Source organism: Panthera uncia, chromosome X (genome assembly GCF_023721935.1).
Source record: "Panthera uncia isolate 11264 chromosome X, Puncia_PCG_1.0, whole genome shotgun sequence".
NCBI classification, from domain to species: Eukaryota; Metazoa; Chordata; class Mammalia; order Carnivora; family Felidae; genus Panthera; species Panthera uncia.
In genome coordinates this window covers 19,854,720-19,878,741 of record NC_064817.1, presented here as the reverse complement: position 1 = coordinate 19,878,741, position 24,022 = coordinate 19,854,720, and the positions used below count along the sequence as shown (strand labels likewise).

Below are 24,022 nucleotides of genomic sequence, written 5' to 3'. Positions count from 1 at the left end.
TGAAAATGGCAATGCACAGGGTAATGTAAAATGTATATTAATGTAATGAAATACTATTTTAAAACCATTTGTCGCTTGCTTTAAAGCACATTAAATGGGCACCTGGGTGGCTCAGTCGGTTAAGCATCTGACTCCTGGTTTGGGCTCAGGTCATGATCACATGGTTCGTGAGATCGAGCCCTATATTGGGCTCTGTGCTGACAGTGCAGAGCCTGCTTGGCATCCTCTCTCTCTTCCTCTCTCTTTGCACTTATCCCACTCATGCTCTCTCTCTGTCTCAAAATAATTTAGAATACATTAAATATTTTTGGTAGGTGAGATGAGAAAAAAAATGGCGTTTAGGGAGGATGGTTCTGACAGTCCTATAAGACAGGGAAGTCAGTTAGCAACATTTTCAAAGTTCACACAGCAACCCTCTAAAAGCTCAAAATAGTTCAAAACAGAGAGAGTATTCTATTCTCATTCAAGTTGCTGCTGCACGGTGAGTTAGTTGCAGAATCCCACTACTGTTATCTGATTCTTCCAAGGACCACTAGCAAATGCAACCTAGGGAACATCCCATTTATTTACTGTAAGTGAATTTTTTAAATAAAAATTATATATATTTAAGGCATACAACATGATGATTTGATACACACGGTGAAATGATGACTACAGTCAAGCTAATTAACATGTCTTCTCATAGAGTTATCCCTTCCTGTGTTTGATGAGAACACCTGAAATCTACTCAGCAAATTCCCACTCTTCGATACAGTCTCACTAACTACAGCCACATGCCACACACCACATCTCTAGGCTTCACCCTACGCAACCACAACTAGGTACCCTTTAACACCTCCCCTGCCCCATTTTGACTTTTGGGCCCTGCTAGGGGAGTTCTAGGCCTGAGAAAAACTACACACCTCATACAGATGGGAAGCTGAAGCTACTCAAATAGAGACTATGGTGAGTCACAGTCACGACTGAGAGGGTGGTGACAGGACTGCATATCATAGAACCACTTCAGATTGTCGTCAAGAAGCTAATTCCTCAGCATACACAGGAGTGGATGAAGTCATGAAATCATTATACAGAGGGTCTCCTAGAAGAGATACAGGGAAGATGACATTTCTACACATAAATACTCCTAAGCCTAGGCTTATACAATCCTAGCCACAACAGAGAAGAGACAAGGTTGAGCAATGCTAAGTACCTGCCATTTGTCAAATGTCAGTGATATGCCATGAAAAACGTGGAAATATTAAAGACGCTATGGTTTTTTTTCTTTAATAGCATTATTTGCAGTCAAATAAGAACTCATTTTTAGAAATTTAATTCCTTTCTCATCTATAAGAATGTGTTGAACTTGATACAGGTGTGAAAGCATATACCTTTTCATAACTTCATATATAGAGAGAAATCTTACATGTAATAATAATCAGATATTTCATATACAGAAACAACATTTAAAATACTTAGTGGTTATTATTATATTACATTAGAATTTACCAACATTTGTTTTTTTTGAAAGTTTAGTAATCACACGAGGGAACTTCTAAAAACACCAAAGTCCTTGCCCATGCTCAGAAATTCAAATCTAATGTTCCAAGGTGTACTAAGCCATCAGGTACTTGTTTTAAAATGTACTCGGGTGATTCTAATGAACAATCAAGACTAAGATCCACTGTCTCTGCTTAATACAGAGACAAGTATATAATAAAAAAGAAATGGGGATGCCTGGCTGGCTCAATCGGAGGAGCATGCAGCTCTTCATCTCAGAGTTGTAAATTCAAGCCCCCACAATGGATGTGAAGATCACTTAAAAATAAAACTTCAGAAAAAAAAATGCCATGATGAAAAATTCCAAACACAGCATTTTCAGAATGTCCTACTTTTCTTAAAATGTTCCCTTGGTTTTCATAAAAATATTTAGGGTTTTTAAATGGCTGGGGCAACATCAAGATTTCTAAGATGCAAATACTTTATTCTCAAATAGGACTGGAGTCTGTTCCATTTCATTTACTAATAAGGACTATATTAAAATTCATTGCTTCATTTTTCTTTTCTCCTTTAAGCAGCTTCATTGTTCTTTTTTTAAAAATATTTATTTATTTATTTAGAGGGAGAGCACACAAGCGAGTGTGGGAGGGGCAGAGGGAGAGAGGGAGAGAAAGAGAATTCCAAGCAGGCTCTGCACTGTCAGCACAGAGCTCATCTCAGGGTTTGAACTCACAAACCCATGAGATCATGACCTGACCTAAAACCAAGAGCCAGATGCTTGCTTAACCGATGGAGTCTCCCAGGCGCCCCAGCAGCTTCATTGTTCTAATGAAAACAATACACGCTTATTGTGAAATCTTCAAAAAGAGAAAATATAAAAAACATAAAAATCAGCTGAACTTTTCGCCATTCACACATGACTTTTGACATATGGGAAACATCCTTCTAGAAATCTAAGCATGTGCATGCACACACATACACACATATTTTACATGACACTCTTTTTTGTTTTTATTTATTTTTAAAAATTTTTTTTTATTTTACATTTTTTATTTTTGACAGACAGAGACAGAGCACACATGGCGGAGGGACAGAGAGAGAAGGAGACACAGAATCTGAAGCAGGCTCCAGGCTCCAAGCTGTCAGCACAGAGCCCGACGTGGGGCTGGAACTCACAAACCGTGAGATCATGACCTGAGCCAAAGTCGGACGCTTAACCCACTGAGCCACCCAGGCACCCCTTTTTTCATTAAAAAAATTTTTTTTAAGGTTTATTTATATTTGTGAGAGAGAGACACACACACAGTGTGAGCAGGGGAGGAGCAGAGAGAGAAGGAGACACAGAATTCAAAACAGGCTCCAGGCTCTGAGCCATCAGCACGGAGCCCGACGCGGGGCTCGACCTCATGAAATGTGAGATCGTGACCTGTCGCTTAAGTCAGATGCTTAACTGATTGAGCCACCCAGACGCCCCTACATGACACTCTTTAAGCTGGTGTTTTTAAAAACTCAACAGTATTCTGTAGCCAAATATTAGAGCCAAAAATAAAGATTTATAAAATAAATTTTAAGGGCTGCATATTAACTATGCGTTTATATAGAGTATTTTTAACGTTTCATGAGCCCTCAGTATTTTTTGAGAACCAGCTGATTCACCTGTGATTCTCTGAACTACAGAAATAGCAGAATGAAAAATTACATAACTGTATTTTGATATACTAAGAAATATAATTGGAAAACAAAATTTAAAAAAACTTTCTCCAAAACAAACTCCTTAAGTATAAATCTAGCAAAACATATACCTGACCTGAATGCTGAAAACTACAAAATGCTAATGAAAGAAAAAAAAAGACCTAAATAAATGGAGATACATACCATGTTCATGGATTGGAAGACTCAACATAATAAAGAGATCAATTCCCCCCAAAGTAATATATAGATTTAACACACTTCCAAGAAAAATCTCAGCAGGAATTTTTGTTGATAAACACAAACTGACTGAACTTCTATGGAAAGGGAAAAGAACTAGAAGAGCTAAAGCAGTTTTGAAAAAAATAAGATGGGAAATCACACTAATTCTTTCTATAAAGCTACAGTAATCAAGTCTGTGGTGTTAGTAAAGGAATAAACAAAGAATACAGAAGCAATCCAATGTGGAGAAACAAGTCTTTTTAGTAAGTTGTGTGGGAACAATTGGATTATATAGTCCAAAAAAAAAAAAAAACCCACTTGTCCTAAGCCTCAACTTAAACAGAAATGAACTCAAAATGGATCAGAGATCTAGATGTAAAATCTGAGTTTGTAGACAAGACCAAAAAGCATGATGTATAAAATGAAAAAATGACATACTGGACTTCCTCAAAATTTAAAAGTTTTGTCCTGTGAAATGCACATTTAAGAGAATGAAAAGACAAGCTAGAGACTGGGTGAAAATATATGCATACCACATATCCAACAAAGAACCTGTATCTAGAATATATAAGAAAACCCTGAAAACCTAACAGTAATAAAACAAACAATCCAAATAAAAAACGGGGGAAAACTTGGGACACTTTGCCTAAGATGATATAAGAGTGGCAAATAAACATATCAACAGGTTGAAAAATACAAGGATGAATATAAAACCACTAACCATCAGGGAATTGCAAATTAAAATCATCATGAGATACCACCACACCTATTGGAATGGCTATAATAAAAAATGCCAACAATACCAAGTGTCAGTGAGGATACCTAGAAACTGGAACTCTTAAAATATGCTGCTGGTGGGAATGAAAAATGGTATAACTATTCTGAAAAATAGTTTGACAGTGTCTTAAAAGAGTAAACATACACTTTTAGCCAGCAAATCTGCTAACGTATTTATGCTAGAAGAATGAAAACATACCCTCACAGAAAACCCTATACACAAATGTTTATAGCAGCTGCATTCATAATTGCCAAAAACTGGAAACACCTTTCAGTGGGTGAATGGATCAAATAAACTGATACATACAATGGCATAATAGCCAGCAATAAAAGGAACTAGGTGAAAGAAGGCAGTCTTGAAGGCGGTGTACCATAGAATTCTCACCCGTATGACCTTGACAAGACAGAACTATAGTGACAAGAACAGATATAGCTGCCAGAGTCAGGGTAGGAGGACAGGTGACTAGAAAAGGACAGCAAGAAGGAGTTTTGGGGTCACTGGAATTATTCTGATTCCTGATTGTGGTGGTGGTTACATGAATCTAACAATGTGCTAGAATATGTAAAACAACAAACTCTGCTATAGACGTGGGTGGGTTGAAATGGATGCGTATTTGAAAAAAAATGAAAGCATATTTGAATATAGGAAAGTTAAGTGATCCTTTTAAGTGGCTCAAGACCTAGGTCTAGTTTCTAGAAAGCTGGGACAGTGAACATAATTACTTGCGTGCTGGAACTGCTGCTCATGATGTTAAGGTTGTTTTCATGACTCATTGCAAGAAAAGTAATGACTGAAGATATCACTTCATTTTCTTTCCCAAATCCTCATAGCTAAAATTCCCAATGGAAATGTCAGAACTTTTCTCCAACATTCTTTGTGGGAATTGCCCTTAGTATTTCATTTTATATTCACAGATCAAGTACCTACCCAACCCTAGCTAAGCAAAGAAACACACACATTACAAAGTTTCATTTTGCGCATCTCTGGGAATGGCAACACATTCGCTATGGTGGATCCCAGATGGAAGAGAAGGACAGGAAATATGGTGCTTTGTAAGCAAAAGTGGTACTGCCCAAGATAAGCTAGCCACCTAAAGGAACTGATTTTAAAAGCGTAACTCACAGAAGCAGCATACGGTAATTATGGGAAAGGGATATGGGTGACGGAAGCATTCCAAATCTTGACTGTGGTAGCAGTTACACAACTCTGTGCATTTGTCAACACTGAGAACTGTACACACAAGAGTGAATTTTACTGTATCTAAATTTAAAGATACATTTTCAAAATGAACCAATACCACTCACCCCAAAAAGTTGCATACTTGGAAAGCAGAAATAGAGTGTCACATACCATATGCCATTCAAGATAATGGATTTTTGAACAGTAGAGTACAAAAAGTTTATTGGTATGGTTTCAGATTCCACACTGAAAATAACCTGTAAGAAACCACCACATTACAAGGTTTGGTATAGGTACAAAAGAGAATACCCACAATTAATGGAAAAGGCTATTAAAATACTCCTACATTTTCCAACTACGTATCTGTGGCAAGCCAAATTTTCTTCATATACTCCCGACAAAATAACATATTCCAACTGACTGGATGCAGAAGCAGATATGAGAATTCAGCTGACTTCTAAGCCAGATGCTGAAGAGATTTGCAAAACAAACAAAAAAAAAAACAAACAAAAAAAACAAAAAAAAACCCCAACATTGTAAAACAATGCTACTGTTCTTACTAAATTATTTTGGCTTGTAATAGTTATTTTTCTATAAATGTTGTTATAGAGTAGGTTCATTGTTACTTATAAAGGAGTTAATGCTTTGTAAATGTGTCAGTGTTAATTTAAAATCGAGTAAATGTGAATACATATAACCTACATAAATGAAAATGCTTTGGCATCCTCAGAAATTTAAGAGTGTACAGGGTTCCACAGACCAAAAGGTTTGAAAACCACTGTGCTATATCACTGCATATACTCATCAGCATGAGAGTCTAATTTGCTGTGAAATTTTAAGCAGGCCTTTCTTGAATCCAGGTTCTCCTTTGATCTTTCTTTACTGATCAATCCCTAAAAGCAGTGGCTCTTGAATATCACTAGACAGAAAGCTGTAGTTGAGAGAAATTATCCTAAGATGACCTATGATGCCATCCACATGGTTTCTAAATTCTTAGTATACATGTGGACATAGATCCGGGGCTATGGGTTAGTTTGGGTTATTTTCCTGGCACAATTTCTGGACATTCTTTGCTGGTGGATGCACACTGATGGCCTGCTACCCTGACCAAGAGCTCCTGAGACCTAGGCTAGCAAAACATCTAGGTTCCCAGCAGCCTGAAAAGCCTCTCAAAGAGCCAAAGAGCCTGAGCACCTATGCTGCATAAATGAGGCCAGGGACTTTCAGCAAACAAGCAGGATGGTGTACTTCACAAAATCAGCCACCCTGACTTACAATATGCTGCAGCAGTTAAAAAAAAATTTTTTTTTTGAGGGGGTGCCAAGAGTCAGGTGAGTTTTTAAAAACATCTTTCTTTTATTTATTTATTTCGAGAGAGAAAGAGCACAAATGGGGAAGGGACACAGAGAGAGGGGGAGAGAGAATCCCAAGCAGGCTCCACACTCGGTGCTGAGTCTGACACGTGGCTCAATCTCACGACTGAGAGATCATGACCCAAGCGGAAATCAAGAGGTGGGTGCTTAAGTGACTGAGCCAAGTGCCCCGAGGTGAGTTCTGAACAGGACAAAAACTTGCATACTGCTTTTCAAGATCAAACTGAGACCAACACATAGCGTTGGTATAAGCATATGGTAAAGCCACTCCTGACTTACACGAAGCACAAAACAAACCAGTACCCATCAATTACAAAACACTGGTGCTCAAGGGCGCCTGGGTGGCTCAGTTGGTTGAGCACCTGACTTCGGCTCAGGTCATGAAATCCCAGTTCATGAGTTTGAGCCACGCGTCGACCTCTGTGCTGACAGCTCAGACCCTGGAGTCTGCTTCAGATTCTGTGTCTCCCTCTCTCTCCGCTCCTCCCCTGCTCACACTCTTTCTCACTCTCAAAAATAAATAAACATTTAAAAATATATATAAAAATAAAATACAACACTGGTGCTCTAATTTTTATTAGTATTTTTTTTCAGAATCCAGGCTTTGAGAATTTTTCTCTAGTGTCTCTGAAAGGCAGCTAAATTAACTCCCTCATGAACAGTTACAGGGTTATTCCTTTTAACAGAACACTAAGCGAGATGGCATGATGCGGATATTTGTATCTTTAACTATCCATTTCCACATGTTAACCGCAACATATGCTTTCTAGGAAAACCAAACATGAGACATCCGTTGTTTGAGGCGCTCTCCTCCCTCTCTCGTTTACATGTGCAGCAGAAAACACGTAGTTCTGTTTTGCTCCTTGAAGTCCAGAAGGTCAACGGTGTGAAAATCTCACTTTTGAAAGGTTAAGTGAAATCTGTTCTGGTTCAATTTCTTACTCCACTACAAGACAGGAGCTCTAGACGACTGGAGTTAGACCTCAAGTGGAGTTTTTCCTAAATATACAAGGTTAGAGAAATCAAACTGAAGAAAGGAATTCTACTGTTTTGGCACAAGCAGTTTGCTGCTTTTACCTGCTTGTTTTCAGATATGTGACAACTCCTATGGCATTTCCTCAGCATTTCAAAAAACCTCCAATTTTCCCTTCAGAGGAGGCGAACCGTATCACAAGTTGCTGAAACCCCAGGCTTCCCTTCAGCTGCCGGGCTAGCCCTTTGCTGGGGGGCTATAATCAGCTTTTTGGACTCTCACCCCAGTCAGCCTCACGGCCTGGCCTACCCGCCAATGCTAATGCCTGGGGCCTTTGCGGCCTCCTCCGGGAAGGGTGACTACAGGGAAGATGGTGAGCAACCGGTTATTCGTGAACAGATGTCTTACCATATATACTGGGCAGAATGCTGGACGGTCCCCAGTACGGTCATAGGCCTGATGGTATCGTGACTTTACAGAATCACTTGACAGCACCAATGTCTCCGAATATATCATGAACCCATTTCGTAGCATCTTTCTGAGCACGTATCAGGGTGAACACAATACCGAGTGCTGGGCCTCGAAGTCGGGGTCTAGTGTCCTTTCCTTGCTTTTAATCACTTCCTCAAGCTGCCTTTATTAGTGTCCATTCCTAAGGCTCACTTTAGGATCCTATGTAACAACACTGAAAAACGAATTACCACAGTGGCCAACTGCAGGGAGAACCAAGAAGCGTGGTGTAGAATCATTCTGAACTGGATGGTTGAGGCAAAGCAGCAAGAGGACAAAAGCTTCTAATGGACACCTCTGAACAGGCGGTGAGGCCCCAGCTCAGGTCTGAATCTCTGGGGGTTCTGACTGTATGCAGGAACACAAGTGAGCCATGTTCACCCACCATATCTCAGGAAGGAATAACAAGCGCTAATAATGCGCCCTCCAGGGGTGTCTGGGGGCTCAGTCAGTTAAGCATCCGACTCTTGGTTTCGGCTCAGGTCATCATCTCGTGGTTTTGTGGGTTCAAGCCCTGCATCAGGTTCTGCGCTGGCACCACAGGAACCTACTTGGGATGCTCTGTCTCCACCTGTCTCTGCCCCTCCCTACTAGAGCGATCTCTCTCCCTCTCTCAAAATAAATAAATGAATTTAAAAAATAAATTAAAAAATAATGTGCACTCCAGGCACTCTCTAAGCACTTTAAATGCATCCTCCCAGACAGTCCTCTGTATGAACTTACACAGCAGGTACCATGACCATCGCTTCACAGGAGAATGAAACTGTGCCTTGCAGAAGCTCAGCAACTAGCCCAAGTCACACAACAGGCAAGCGACTAGACAGGAACCCTGACCTAGGTGTTTGAATACAAACCGCACAGTCTATTGTGAGGCTAGCAGCAGATGGTCTCAAGACTGACAGAATGACGCGCTAAACTTGCGGAACATAACGAAAGGACAGGCAAGGGCCATGGCTGTACCTGCTCCCACCTGGGCCAAAACAAAAAAAAACAAAAAAACCAAAACCTCAGGAGGAAGAATATGCAAACGTAGGGAAAGGCATGGGCAAGGCAGGAGCTGTGGTCCGAGCTCAAATCATGCAGGCAGCTTCAGGGTCAGTCCGTGATACACAACACTGTTCCCTGCAGTCAGAGCACCTCAGAATTTGGTGTGGGTCTCCTGTGAGTTCCTCAAGATCATGCTCTGGTTCTGAGCCTTCCTGGACAGGATCCACACCACAAGATTAAGATGAAATGAAACCAAAGATAAAGAGGTGCTGTGCTAACTAAAGAGTACATGTAAATGGTTCTTCTATGAGGGACGAGTCGGGTGGCATATAAGGCTCTATCTGATCCAATTTGCTTTTGAGAAACCTTTTATAATAGGTTTGAATATGATATTCATACCCTGGTAATCTGCTTTTGGCATGTCTCAGGGGATTATATTAGACCAATTATTCACTTAGATTTGTACAACAATAAATTTGCTTGCAGTGACATTCTACTCCAACCATCACCAAATTCCATTTCTTAGTTTTTCTGTGAGAACCCACCATGGCATAGTAGCGACATGTTATACGTGACTCAAAAATCACCTTGCTTGATATTCATACCTAAGAAAAATAAGCCACTCACTAATAAAAACACACGAACACTCCACCGATGGGCCTGGGGCTTCGAATACCACATTTAAAAAATGTGATTGGTGTCCGTGGTGTAAATGTATGCTTGGCTTCCTTGTCAAATGGTGGGGAGCAAGAAGAAACATTAATTCTCATTATGTTCTTTTTTGTTTTGTTTTAATGAGATTTAGGATGCGTTTTATGGATTCCTCCAGAAACAATCCTTCTCCCAGCACTGCTGGGCAGCACGGACTCGGCTGCGTGCAAAGCTGAATGAACGGGGTGGAGATGTACTGCTTCCTTGCGTGCCTTCTGCACCACTTATAATTATGCTGTTAAGAGTCTTTACAAAAAAGAAACCCAATTTATCCTTTTTAAATGTTCTAAATATAAATGCAGAGGCCAGGAAATAAACAGGAATTCCAGTAGTGCTGAGAGTTTAAACTATTTGAACTCACATACCTGTGACACTACTGCATATCGCAAGCGCTAACCTAAAAACTAACAGCCCGTATCACCACAGGTAGGAAATGAGAAATTTTGAGGGTTATTGAACACCAAATATTTGCAGCGGAACAGGAGAGAGCTACTGAACACCACCGCATGGCTCTACAACCCTTGGATCCACCTGCACAACAGAGCTCTGTCGTGACACGCTGCCACATTTGCAAGAGAAATGAGAGTAGCCATGTTGGTGATTTACACGGGTGTGGGGGGGGGGCACGGCAGGGCGGGAGGCTGCTTGCTCTCTCATTTCTCAGATTTATTAATTCCTCAAGTTCTGCGTATTCCTCAAGAAATGCTCTTTCATCAAGCACAGTGGGACACCATGGATTCTGTCTGTGACTCTGAATGAGTACATATTGTGCTGGAAAAAATAGTTTAACCAATATTTCACCAAGTTCTCCTTGCACTTTTAATAAAAGGTACCTCCGACTCAATGTCTCCCTTAACGTTATTTGTGGTGGTTGTTATTAACTTTGTCTTCAAGAAATGCATATCCATTCCAAAACTAAAAGGCTTTTATTTCTTTGTAAAGATGGGGAAAAAAAACCCAGTTTACCATGGGTTCTTCACATACTACAAAACATCCCACTCCACTTCCCGGACACGTGCCATCTCTCAGAGGCACCGACAGCTACCACACCGACGCTCAGCATCGGTGGTCGAGCGCACTCCCTTCTCTACTAGGTGCTTCCACATGTGAGGTTAACAAAGTCTCTGCATCATGAGGCAACTGACACTGGACGTTAGAGTTGGAATTCCTCAAAAAGGTAGGTCCAAAAGACACTTTTTAAACGTGACTTATGCCACAATATACTAAGGAGTAAAAGGGAAAAAATCAGGGCAAGAGTGGGAGCGCGAGAGGAAGCAGAGGTCAGCGTAAGACTGCTATGGGGACAAGGAGTACTTTCCTGCACGATGTGATTTTGCACCATGATGAAGATATTTCTGGTCTGATGCCTCTTTGCCGGATACTTTGGGGAGAAAAGAAAGTAAAGCTATGAGGTTGCAGATCAGCATATAATGAAATCAGGAGTAATCGGTGACATAGAAAATGCAAGACAGAGTAAACAACTTTGTCAATGTTCTCATGATTTTATTTGATGTGGCATTTTGTGTTAACCTGAGAATCTTGTATACTAACAATAAACCTTCTTCTAGTATGACAGCACTGTAAGAAAAGAATTTAAAGGAAACACATGAAAGTGTAACCTTTTATTGGTTCCTTTGGTTACTAACCACTAAAATATACATACTACTGAGAGCAAGGGGCTGTGGCAGAGATCACAGGTGAACCACACAAGAAAGCACAGCCCGTCCTCAGAAAGCTTCCTTTAGGAAGATTCTAAAACTGTAAGACCAAAAGCAAATTTCTAACGAATCCAACCACCAATTTCTGATCCAAGCAACTGACAGTCATCATATGCATGGCAGTGACTAGTTGTTCCAAGTTATGTTTTCTAGACGGAGGGCCGGCAACACCTTTACATTAAAATACCACGGTCAAGTGCTGTAAGTAATGCTCCTTTACAAGCGGCTAGAAAGGCTACAAGGCTGGTGAGGGATCCGTGTTGTCCCACCGGAACTCTAAAACCTGCATAAGCAAGTCATCAGGGAGAATTTAGGAATGGATTTTAGTTGACAATGCACCTTTAGAAACAAATGGCTCTTTTAAGTATTAAAAATAAGGGTTCAATGAATATTATAACTAACAGTACTTGAGAGGAACGTAAATGACCCACTCACTATACCCTTCCCAGGTAGCAAGAGGGGTCAGGTTTCCCATTTATCAGGAAGTCTTCAGGGTAGACCGCAACTCAATCTCAGACTCTCTTCGGTGGCTACTTCGTGGACAGCTGAGGAGAACACTTCAAACATGAACCAGCTAAACAAACTTCCCGGCAGCACTTGACAGAGCTACACCTATTCTTCCCATTTCCAAAGCAGTGGAGAATTAATTACCAGTTCTATGGATCTATTGTAAGTATAATAGACTAAAGAGCTATCACAGACACATTTATTGTAAAAGCACAATCCCAAGAGTGTCTAGTGGAGGGCCAAAACGATTAACACAAATGCTTTGTCAGATCAAAGATAAAACCTGCACCGCCCAACTGAGGAATGAATTCGAACAGTGGGTTATCTTTCAAATTAACCAGGGCAGTTAGTGAGGAAAATTTCATGAAAGTGTAATTCTTAGCCTTTGTGAATCCACACAGCAGGCATTCTGCCAGCTGACAAGATGATGAAATTTTCATGCTTAAAAAAAGCCCTCTTCATTTCCCAATTTAGATTAGCTAGTGTTTCTCTCTCTTTATGTGCGTGTGCGTGTGCGTGTGTGCGCGCGCGCGCGCACGCACGCATGTATGTATTTGCTCTTCTGGAGCAGAATTTAAGGGGAGAGGAAACACATATCAATTTTTCACTGTAAAATTGAGTCTTTCAAAAACATCCTTAAAAGCTCAGAGATATCGTCTTTAAATGGGCTTTTTGTGATTTTCAAAAAAACACCAGTTCAATTTTAACTTTGTATAGAGGAACCAACAAGGACCAGGGCACAAAATAAACTGTGAATTAGAGCTTTCTGTGATACCTCCAAGTCTTTCAATGTTTCCATCAGGTCCTGGGATAAAGCACTAGAGTTGTTTTCCTCCTAGGCAATTAATGTATTTAATATTCTTACTTGACGCTTTTTGTATTTCTAATGTACACTGAAATGTAAATGTCCTAGGAAATAAGAGTTCGAGGGATATAATCACTGCTATGTGGTGAAGAGAAATTCTCCACAGAAGTAAACGATACTAAGACATTAAATGATATAGATTCTCGGATATGCAGAATTTTTAATGTTTGTTACACATTTATTCGGTCAGCACCATTTATTCACGACAGAAACTAACAGGGTATGTGATGTATTTTTTTGAAAAGTGATTCAGAAGCATATATTGTTACCCTGACTTCTGTCCCTTTGTTTTTGACAACCTGATTTGATAACCTAGAACTATGTTCCTGGGCAGGTAGCATTTGGTCAAGTACCACACTCTTCCACTGTCTTCCTAAAGCTCCTTACCTATGGAGATAGCTTCCTTTCTTAATGTAGATTGTACTCCCCCTACAGTGATTCTAAGACAAAAATGAAAAACAATATGGACTCTTGTTCTCAGTCCATGGACAACTTTTATGTGCAGTGGTAGTATTTAACTTGTGAAACAGGAAGAAACCTTTTTGGTCATTAGCTTCAGAAAACAGTCACTTTATCTCAGTACTTATTACCAATATCCTTGTCTCCAGTACAGTTATTAATCTCCAGCTGGATGGCCATCGCTACCATATATCACACTGAACTGTCATCAGTAGCACGTGAGGCAGAATAACAAAAGCAACTCAACACCACGTCCCTACATCAGCAGAAGTTCCTTTAAGTGTGGGGACAGGAAAAAGAGAACAGTCTACAGTGAAGTAGAATCTAGAGGTGTTTGAGCATTCTGTATAAAAGCTCTAATCATGAGACTATTTAAGACATTAGTTCAGCATGGGGCCATAAAAAGAACGAATAAATGGATTTCTTTCTCTCCCATGCAATTACATATGACTAAGATCAGCAAGTAGAGAAATACGTTCCTAATTTTGAGGACAGTCGTATCAATCTTCAACTTCGGGAGTGATTATTTGGGTATTTTAATTAGACATCCCTTAGAAAAATCAATCAAGTGGGCACTTAACTAGAGGGAAACTGTTATTTGTTGTTGAGATGGCTGATAGACAAGACAAATAAAGCAAATACAAAAACTACAGAAACGTTGGGTTAAAAGTCTGGATGCCTATATAAGTTATTTAGCTTGGAAAATATTCATATACCTACCACGACCACCACCACCACCAGCCATACAATTCAGTTAGAAATCGATCTTTCTGTGAGAGCAGGTTGCTAACTATATAGAAGATTCCTTTTCTGTATATTCTCAACTTAGTCAAAACAGATTGTCCTTTCTTAGGGGAGGCAAGAGATGAGTTTCTTCTAGTATTAACATTTCCATGGTAAAGATTTTGATAGACTAAACACGGAAAGAAAGCTCAGAATTCTTCCCTAGAGTCAAGAATCATGCTCTGCTCAACGAGGTCTGTAAATGAGGAGATGAATAGTTTTGATTTTGGCTCTTCATGCTAAATAAAGGCCTAACATTACATGTGCTGAACATTTCATCTACTGAGGAATGTGAACCCACAGATAACCTTTATTCCCATCCAACTGTTCATTAAGTGTGGCACAGGATTATTCACTAAAATGTTTCAGATTTCCCAAAATGTAGTCATAATTATTATTTTAAAAATACCTTCACACAAACCTACTTGGGTATTTTTGACAAATACAAATTATTCTACTCCAAAATTACAACACTTCCACTCTATGTTTCTACTCTTCATCCTAATGACCTAATAATCAATTTTCATTTCATGAGTTCAATTTTAAAGAAGAAAATGCTGTATTATATGTTAACAAACACAAGTAGAAAGTAAAGGATGATACTGATGAAGTCATGGGTCTTACCTAACAGAATCTGAGCATTTTTTGGAAATGCCTTGCCAATGTAGCTTCTTTAAATAAAGTTACACTGAGCTTTCACATAACAGAAATTTCTAGATGACAAAAAACCTCATTCCTATGAACTGTTAAAACCAAAAATTAAAAAAAAAAAAGCCTTTCTAATGCAGATAGCTCACTCCTCTAGCATTCTTACGATACGTTTATAAAAATTAGCCATTCTCTTTAAAATGCCAGATTGCATTCAAAGTTAAAATATGTTTATTTTGATTTCCTTGGACAACACAGCTATGAAATGGTGTAGATTACCACATAAACATGAAGTCTTAGCTAGGAGACAGTTATTAAAATAACCAAACATGATGTTATGATTCTACTTGCCAAAGACAGGCAATACTGATTTTTTTGTCCTCTGGCCAAAGATCTGAGTGGCCATTTAATTTAGTCTTACTTAGGTAACAATAAACTAAAACACTTCCTGATTATATTCTCATTTTTCCTGAAAGCAAACATTCATTATTTAAAATACTGCTCATTAGTGACAGAAATGTAATGTTCCACAGAAAATCAAGTACTTTTTCTGCAAAGTCATCTCAAAATTTTAGTTTCATAAAAAAACCAGTAATACAAAATCACACTGTTTTATTTTAAAAGAAGTACCAAACCTAAGTAAGTTGCATATGTAAGAAACTCATTGTGGATACTTACTTCATAGTATTTTTTAATGCAACGTCTAATGTCCATGATCAATTTGTTGCTCAGCTGTACCATAAAGGTCAAAGGTGAAGCCTTACAATCGATGTTACTGCAACGATACAAGCTGGGTTCTATATCAGTTCCCTACAGAAGTCAGAACAAATACACAAAAGGTTACTGTAAGGCCAGAGAAGGTTTTTTTGTGCTTAAAAGCTAACACGTGTCCTGGTGTACAATATCCATAAATTTATTTTATTGGTGAATTTTTAATCCTGTTTTCTCAACTACTGTCCTCTCAAAGATCCCCTGAGTCACAAGAACCTCCTGCTTTTTTGCCACCATGATAACGGAATGCACACAGGTGAAGGGAAAACCCTGAAATCTCTTTTTTGTACGTTCAATAAATGATAGACTTTACGGATAAAATAATTTTCCCTCTGAAAATGCCAGTGAGGTCACACTATTGGAAATAAACGTTCTTCTTAGAGATATTGATCAAAGTTTTAAATGTGTGCTTATTCATCCCAAATCTGAAGGCAAGTGCACTGATGACATTAGTTTGCTTTCACATTGGCAACTTAATTTTAAGATGAAAGCCTAAAAATTAAGGACTGCAATGGAAAGCAATCACTTACTGTCAGCTTAGAACACCTAAAATTTCTGTAATCCTCCCTCTCTACCACCCCCTCAAATGACAAATATTTGGGGGAACGGAAGGCAAGAAGAAGAAATGTGAAAGAATTAACTATTAGCAGTTACAGAAAACGTCTTGTTTTGTTTTGTTTTAAACAAAAACAAAGCAAATATAATATATAGGAAAACTGTTGGGGTTTCTGGAGCATGTGTTTTCCTTCTTGATACTTAAACATCTTGGTTTCCTGCTCCAATCTGGTACATAACCCTACCCGCCACGCTAAGCAATTCCAGGTGGAAGAGATTTTAGAGCTTGACATCGGCTCTTCCACAGCTAGCCCATCTGCAAGTCGTCAAGCCTCCATGCAATTAACTATCTTATTTACAGCTGTAATGAAGCAAAACTCAAGGATTTAGCAAGTATTGCTGATCTGTGTCTGCCTCTTCCTTGCACTTGCTTCCAAAGACTGCTTTGTTTTGATTCAAAAAAATGCAAAACATCTGCTGTTTGTCCAAATTAACTTAAAATAATTACTTTTAATTTAGATAAAGGATGTATTTTCTTTCAGTTTCAAGGTTTTACACAGTTCTGCTGCCTACTCATTTGCCATGGCTAGTACATGTATAACACTGCAGTTGAATCAAGTAAATTGGCTAAGTTTCAAGTTCTGATCCAAGGTCAATGATACATTTTTTGGCAGTACTTCTTGAGAGGAATGTCTCCCTGTGACTTTTTCAATGCCTGACATGCAAAGACAGCAGAAAAGATAATCAGGGTACCTTTGTCAAAAAGGAGGCAAGTGGGATGTGTAAAGATAAACAAAAATTTTCCAAAAACACTTAGTTCCCATTAACTTGATTTAAGATAAAGGCAAATATTGCTCTAAGTCTTAATAAATTGGGGCTGGGGCTGGGGAATTACAGGTTACTGATTAAGGAATTACAATAAAAAATACTTTAAGATACTTTAGAATTTTTAAGAGATTCCATTTAAAAACCAAGGCCAAACAAGTACTCTAGCGAAGCCAAAAACAATATTTAAGCACATTCTACTAAGAGTTCTCAAGCAGAAATGAGGTTGTGAAGGCAGAATTCAGATGATGGTAAAATTCTTTAAGCACATGAAAGCAACATTCCCCCTCCCGCCCCGCCTTTCGTATATATAGTGGGGAGGAAAGGCCTCTATGCTAGTTGGTTAACAAAATGAAAAAAAGAAACAGCAAGAAACAACTAACCGAACCATCGAAGACACTATCGTAAATATTCTCTGTCCCACACGTGGGGCACGGACATTTGAATCTTTCACAGTCCCTGTATTTCTCCTCATCTGTGAGCTGTGCTGGGCCACCAAGTAGGGCATCATTCTCCTCATCTTTATGGTAATGATGAACTCTAAACTGGGTGGAGTCGAGTCCTATTAAGGTTAAAAGAAAAAAAAGGAACAAATTTAGAAAGGAACAATTATTTCAATTCCTGTACACAAAAAAGACCCCAAAGAAGAAAACCCACAAAGGAATGATTTTAAGTTCCTGCACACACATACACAACCATGTGAACTCAAGACAAAGGCTCACATCACGTGGACAACTGACTTCTCTCTTTACAAAAAATTACTTTATTAGATAAAACAAGTAAACTGCACTAACACAGTGCAGATATGCCCCCAGACGTTTGGGTTCAGAAGCAACTACTTCTACAGGATGGTTTTCCTATCTTCTTAAAGTTCCAGTGAGAATCTCAAATAAATGTGCACTGTTATTAAGAAAATCTCTTAAAATCAAAGTATCACCATTAAGACTGAAATAGAGAATAAAAGTCCCATTAAGGAAAACAAGTTCTATGCTATTACAACTCCTTCAAGTGCAGACACAAGTGCTAACCCTGATTTCGATGCAGTGGTCGATTCCATCTTGGCTCAGTAGTTAACAGCATGTAGGGTGCAATCTAATTCAGTGGTTAAAATTCAGTAGCAGCATCTGAGACAAAACGCGACACGGGTTTTTGGTGTTCTGAATTCAGAAATTTAAAATATGTGCAAAAACAATGGATCTACGCATTCTATAGGCCAAGACGTTCCCAACAATCTTGAAACAAAATATACCTTCCGTGTTTCAATCAAAATGATACAAGAACTCAATTGATGTATAGTTTATGCTACCCAGTTTCCACAAACTATTTAAAGAAAAGAAACATTTTTAGGCCAATTTAATTTCCCTTGAGTCAAAGCATATCTGTCAAAATCTACTATTTGGATTTACCCTTAAAGGTAATTAATACACACCGCATCCTAAAATATTTTCTTGAAATCACCCTTTAGCAATCCCTAAGAATTCTAGGTTTTTTAGAAATTCAAGGAAAGCTATCGTCTTTATTTTAGCACAAAGGTAAATAAGAAATATAAAAGTCACTGAGCAAAAAGTTGAAATACTGAAAAATACCTGAAAACTGTTTTCACTCTATCAACAGCTGCTGCATAGGTAGATAATCAAACAGATGTATTCAGAACTCAATGACAAGATCCTAAATCCTACTTGGTCAGTTTTCAAGTGTCATCTACACTTGAGGCTGACTGACACAGTGAAGAGGCGCTGAACAAAGAACAGTAAGACGGGGACTTTGAGTCTCAATTTTCTCACCTATGAAACGGAGGAAGTGTCACGGACCAGGCACTTTTGAAGTTTAAAATCAGACATTAGAGGACAAACCCCTTTCGGTGGTGCCTATCATGTGCCTATCACTCAATAAATATCGTATGAATGAAAAATTAAAATAGTGGATGAACATCATTTAATCTAGACAATATTCACTCAAGATTATGTATTTGGAAAAATATATGGAACACATGTTCATGCTGCATAGCAAGTTAACAGCTGTTCTGTGTAGGAATTCATCAAAATGAGCATTTCCTAACCTGATTGTACAATAAAAACAAAGAGTACACATTAAAAACAACTTGAGGGGCACCTGGGTGTCTCAGTCAGTTAAGTGTCCGACTTTGGCTCAGGTCATGATCTCGCAGCTCGTGAGTTCAAGCACCATGTCGGGCTCTGTGCTGACAGTTCAGAGCCTGGAGCCTGCTTTCGGATTCTGTGTCTCCCTCTCTCTACCCCTTCCCCACTCACATTCTGTATGTCTGTCTATCTCTCTCTCAAAAATAAATAAACATTAAAAAATTTAAAGAACACTTGAAAAAGTATTCTTGGTTAGTGACATCAATTACTGTAACCTAGGTCACTTGGCCCCAAGACTCACCATACATTTTTTATTTTACAAATTAACCCCTAAGAAAAACAGCAAATTAGTGAAGAGTGAGGGAAGATATACCTTGCCATTTAAAGACAAGGAGGAGCACAGAAAATGAAAGACGATGCCTGGGAATGAGGCCATTTCTTCTCTGAACTGAATGGTAACTGTTGTAAATTCCTTACACTCTATTTGTGAATCCAAATGTATTCACATAAACTCTTGCTTCATCAACAAATACGAGAAAGGAACTTCACCTTTTCTCTCATGGTATCATCATGTATCAATTTCTCAGACCAATAATATTCAAAAAGAAAGGAAAAGGAAAAACAATAAAGCCAGGTTTTCTCAACAGCAGGCTTCTTTCACAATCCAAAAATCAAGGAATGAAACAACACTGGTCTCGCACATGCACAGAAACGGCCAACCTGCAGCAAGGAAGCAGGGAAAGGTCTCCCTAGGCTTCATTTAATTTAACTTAATTTTAGAAAGAGATTGAGAGCATGCACGAGTTGGGGAGAGTGGCAGAGGGAAAGAGAATCCCAAACAGGCTCACGCTCAGCATGGAACCCGATGCGGGACTCAATCCCATGACCTGGGCTAGTGACCTGAGCCGATACTAAGAGTGGGACGCTCAACCGCCTGAGCCACCAAGGCACCCTGAAATCTCTACTTTAAATGTCCAATTCCTTATCTCCCCGTGGCAATAACAAAGCCAAGTGGCATGGCTAATTACTTCAGATTTATTCCCATGCTGACTTTTTTCAAGAGAAGGGGCTTCATCTCAGCATTCTTGGTCAGAGAACATTGCTATGTTTTAAAAATGTAAAAGGAGAGGACACGGTAATTACCTTAACATAGTAGGTGTATAATGATCCTTGTAGAAGTTACTTGGATATAAAAATGTCATAAAAAAGTGATTTTCTTGAGTGGACAACTTTAAGTTCAACAGGCAAATTAGAGACAGCTAAATTAAATCTTATTATGAAAACATGTCATGTTAAAAAATGAGGATCACTGATGCTGGAATCTTTCTTTTAAAGGTCAAAATCTAGGCTTCAACAAGCCCCAAACTTAATCAACATATGGATTAATTTCTCCAAATCCTCACAGAATTGTCAACAAGCAACTTATTTCAAAGTTTCAGGAGACTTAAAAGTTTTACTGTTTATACCGTAACTCATGAAGGCTGATGTGAAACAGGAAAAAAAAAGTATCTGGTGCTGCCACCTAGAGGTAGGTTCTGAATTTTAAAATGTGCAAAACAGAGCTGCTACATGGAACTGCATTTATAATTACGGTCCCTCCAAAATGCAACACTTTTGTTAGAAATGACATTAAAGCAAAACCTTTATGATCAAAGGTGTCATATACACAGTGTAATTAATATTAAATTGCTCGCCATACATTAAGTAATCATATTCGTCTTTGAGGAAGAGATGCAAAACTGATTTCCGAATTCCTCATCTATTCTGAGAGCTTTCACAGAACAAGTGACTTGAAGAAACAAACTTCATGCTCTATTTGAGAAAAGGAACTTCCACTTTTATTAGCCTAGCTTCTGACAGGTTCAAACATCTGGTCCAGTTCAGAGTAAAGGAAAGAATAACCTACTTGGGTCTCATGAGTTATGTGGGGGAAGAACAGCCATGGTTCTCCCTGCAACAAGCAGAAATGATGTGTGCTTTTATTCAATCCCGTGACTCGCAGTGATACAGTCACACCATTTTTCTTGGGGGGGGGGGCGGGATGGGGAGGACAAAAGGGAAAGTGAAATGAAATTAAAATTCTGTCATTTATAATTAGACAATTTATAGGATCTCACATTATTTTGGCAACAAGATCAAAGCTCTCATGTTTCAAAAAGTATTTATAGAAAGTTAACATCACAGGCACTGGGGTGGATGAGTTCAGCAGTGCTGTTTTTTACTTAAGATCACCATATTCTTTTTTTTTTTTTTTTAATTTTTTTTTCAACGTTTTTTATTTATTTTTTTTGGGACAGAGAGAGACAGAGCATGAATGGGGGAGGGGCAGAGAGAGAGGGAGACACAGAATCGGAAACAGGCTCCAGGCTCCGAGCCATCAGTCCAGAGCCTGACGCGGGGCTCGAACTCACGGACCGCGAGATCGTGACCTGGCTGAAGTCGGACGCTTAACCGACGGCGCCACCCAGGCGCCCCAAGATCACCATATTCTTAAGCACACACACCTCCAACATGACATGTAGCACAAAATTAATTTTCCTACCACTATACTTTCTAAACATTGTAAGCTATACCTGCTTTTAAGAATGTTCACCTGCCCCATTTCCAAGGAGTATTTAAAACTCTTCTGAAGTCAAGGCATTTAGTTGAGAGGCTGAAGCATTGGCCCAAGTAATTTTCTTCTTCCAAAAGACAAGGTCTCTATTAGCACAAATGCAAATAACTAAGGTAAAGCCAATTATGTGTGTCCATACAAGCGAGGAAGAAGGAAAAAATCCTTATAAATAAAACTCCAAATGGGTAAAGTGAGAAACTGATATGCCTAAGCAGGTGTTGGTAATAATTACTGAAGTTGCTAATAATAGAATTCTGCTGTAAAACTGTTTCCTAAAAATCCCTTTTAGGAAATACATCATTTATGTTTTGCACAAATCCAAGCGTTCATGTATCTGGACTTCTTAGAGAATAATACACAAACTGAGTATTTAGTATGAGTAATGAAAAAATAAATGAATTTTTAAAAGGTAAATGCTACATTCATAAAAAGCCTTATACAAGAAATTTCACAGCAGCTTTATTCAAAATAACCAGAAACTGGAAACAATCAAGATGTCCACTGATAGGAGAATGAAAAAATAAACTTGTGTAATCTAACACGGAATACTACTCAGCAATGAAACAAGAATGCATGATGCTATACACAAGATGGGTAAATCTCCAAACTACTCTGCTAAGTGAAAGCTGCTGAACACAGTAAGTATACATTATAGAAGATCATTTATATAAAATTCTGAAACAGGTAAAACTAGCCAAGGGTAAGACAAATCAGGTGATTGGTTTCTTTTGTGAGGAGGGATGATGACTGGGAAGGAAAACAAGGCAACGTTCTGGGTGATGGAAAAGTTCTGTGTCTTGATCAACAGAATATATGAGACTCTTAAGACAGTAGCATCTCACTGTATGTATGTTATACTTGAAAGAAACCATATGCCAAACAGGAGAGGTTTGTGACGTATATTTCCAAAGGACTCATATTTAGAACATATAATGCCTGCAAATCATTGAGAAAAAGACAACCCAACAGAAAAGTATACAAACACCTCACCAGGAACCCCACAAAAAGGAGATAGTCAAATGGACAATAAGCATGTGAACAGGTGCTCAATTTCATTTGTCATCAAAGAAAAGCAAATTAAGATCACGATGTTAGACCACCACATTAAATGGAGAAAACACACAACACCAAGTATTGGTAAGAATGTGGGGCACTTATACACTGAGAGCAGGGAGTGTACATTAGTTGAACCACTTTGGAAAGTTAGTAGTACCTACTAAAGCCGAACATATATGAGGCCTCCCATGACCTAGCAATTCTCCTAAGTATATACCCAACAGAAACACATGCAAGTGTTCAAGAGAAGACATGTGCAAGAATGCTCAATACAGCACTATTCATAATGGCCCAGTTGTGGAAACAACCCTCAAATGCACCGAAACGAGTGTGGTATATTCATACAGTGCATACAGTGCAATACTACACAGGAACGAAGTACAACCACACGGACGAAGCTAAAAAACGTAATATTGAGTGAAAGTAGCCAGATACAAAGAGCAAAGACACAATTTATGTCACGTCCAAAAAACGAGAAAAACTCATCTACGATGTCAGAAATCAGGATAAGAATTTCCTGGAGAGAGTAGAAGACAGTTTCTAGGAGGTGCCACGAGGGGGCTTCTTCTGAGGATGTAATAATATATGTTTCTTGAGCTCAGGGCTGACTACGCTGTTCAGTTAGGTTTTGTGTGCTTTTCTGAATATATGATATACTATTAGAAAATTCAGGTCGAAAAGGGTTGAGAGAATGAGTACTAAATATTTATGATATGCCTATGTTGGGTTCTAATCTCATAGATGCACACACCATCACCTAGGAAGCAGTATTAGCAAAAACTGAAAGAAATTGAACTGAAATATGATCAAGTCTTTAGCTCTAACTACCACTTTACAGGAAATACAGGAGAGAGAGGAACATGTTAAAAGATACCAGTAGGATGCATTCAGCAAACTCCAGAATAAGAGAAATTCTATAGGACAAAAACCCCATGTTTCTTAACAAGTAAATTGGATGGTTGCAAAAAAAAAAAAAAAAAAAAAGAAAGAAAGAAAGAAAAAAGAGAGATTAACTGCCATATGGACTATTACATTCCAATTCAAACAAGAAGGTTTTTATCTTTTTTAAAGTTTATTTATTTTTGAAAGAGAGAGAGAATGAGCACATGAGTTGGGGAGAGGGGCAGCAGGAGAGAAAGGGAGGGAGAGGAGAGAGGGATGGGGACAGAGAGGGAGAGGGAAGGAAGGAGGGAGAGGGATGGGGACAGAGAGGGAGAGGGA

General features: G+C 38.8%; 1 protein-coding gene across 2 annotated transcripts in view; it reads right to left on the bottom strand.

The window, feature by feature from the left end:
• Positions 1-24,022, bottom strand: part of POLA1 (DNA polymerase alpha 1, catalytic subunit) — a 302,116-nt gene that overhangs the window by 135,099 nt on the left and 142,995 nt on the right. For both annotated transcript variants that reach the window (XM_049643627.1, XM_049643628.1), the window contains exons 33-34: positions 17,416-17,594; positions 15,560-15,691 (exon numbers count right to left, since the gene is read on the bottom strand). In XM_049643627.1, the coding sequence (XP_049499584.1) occupies positions 15,560-15,691; positions 17,416-17,594 (311 nt within the window). The remainder of the gene's footprint in view (positions 1-15,559; positions 15,692-17,415; positions 17,595-24,022) is intronic.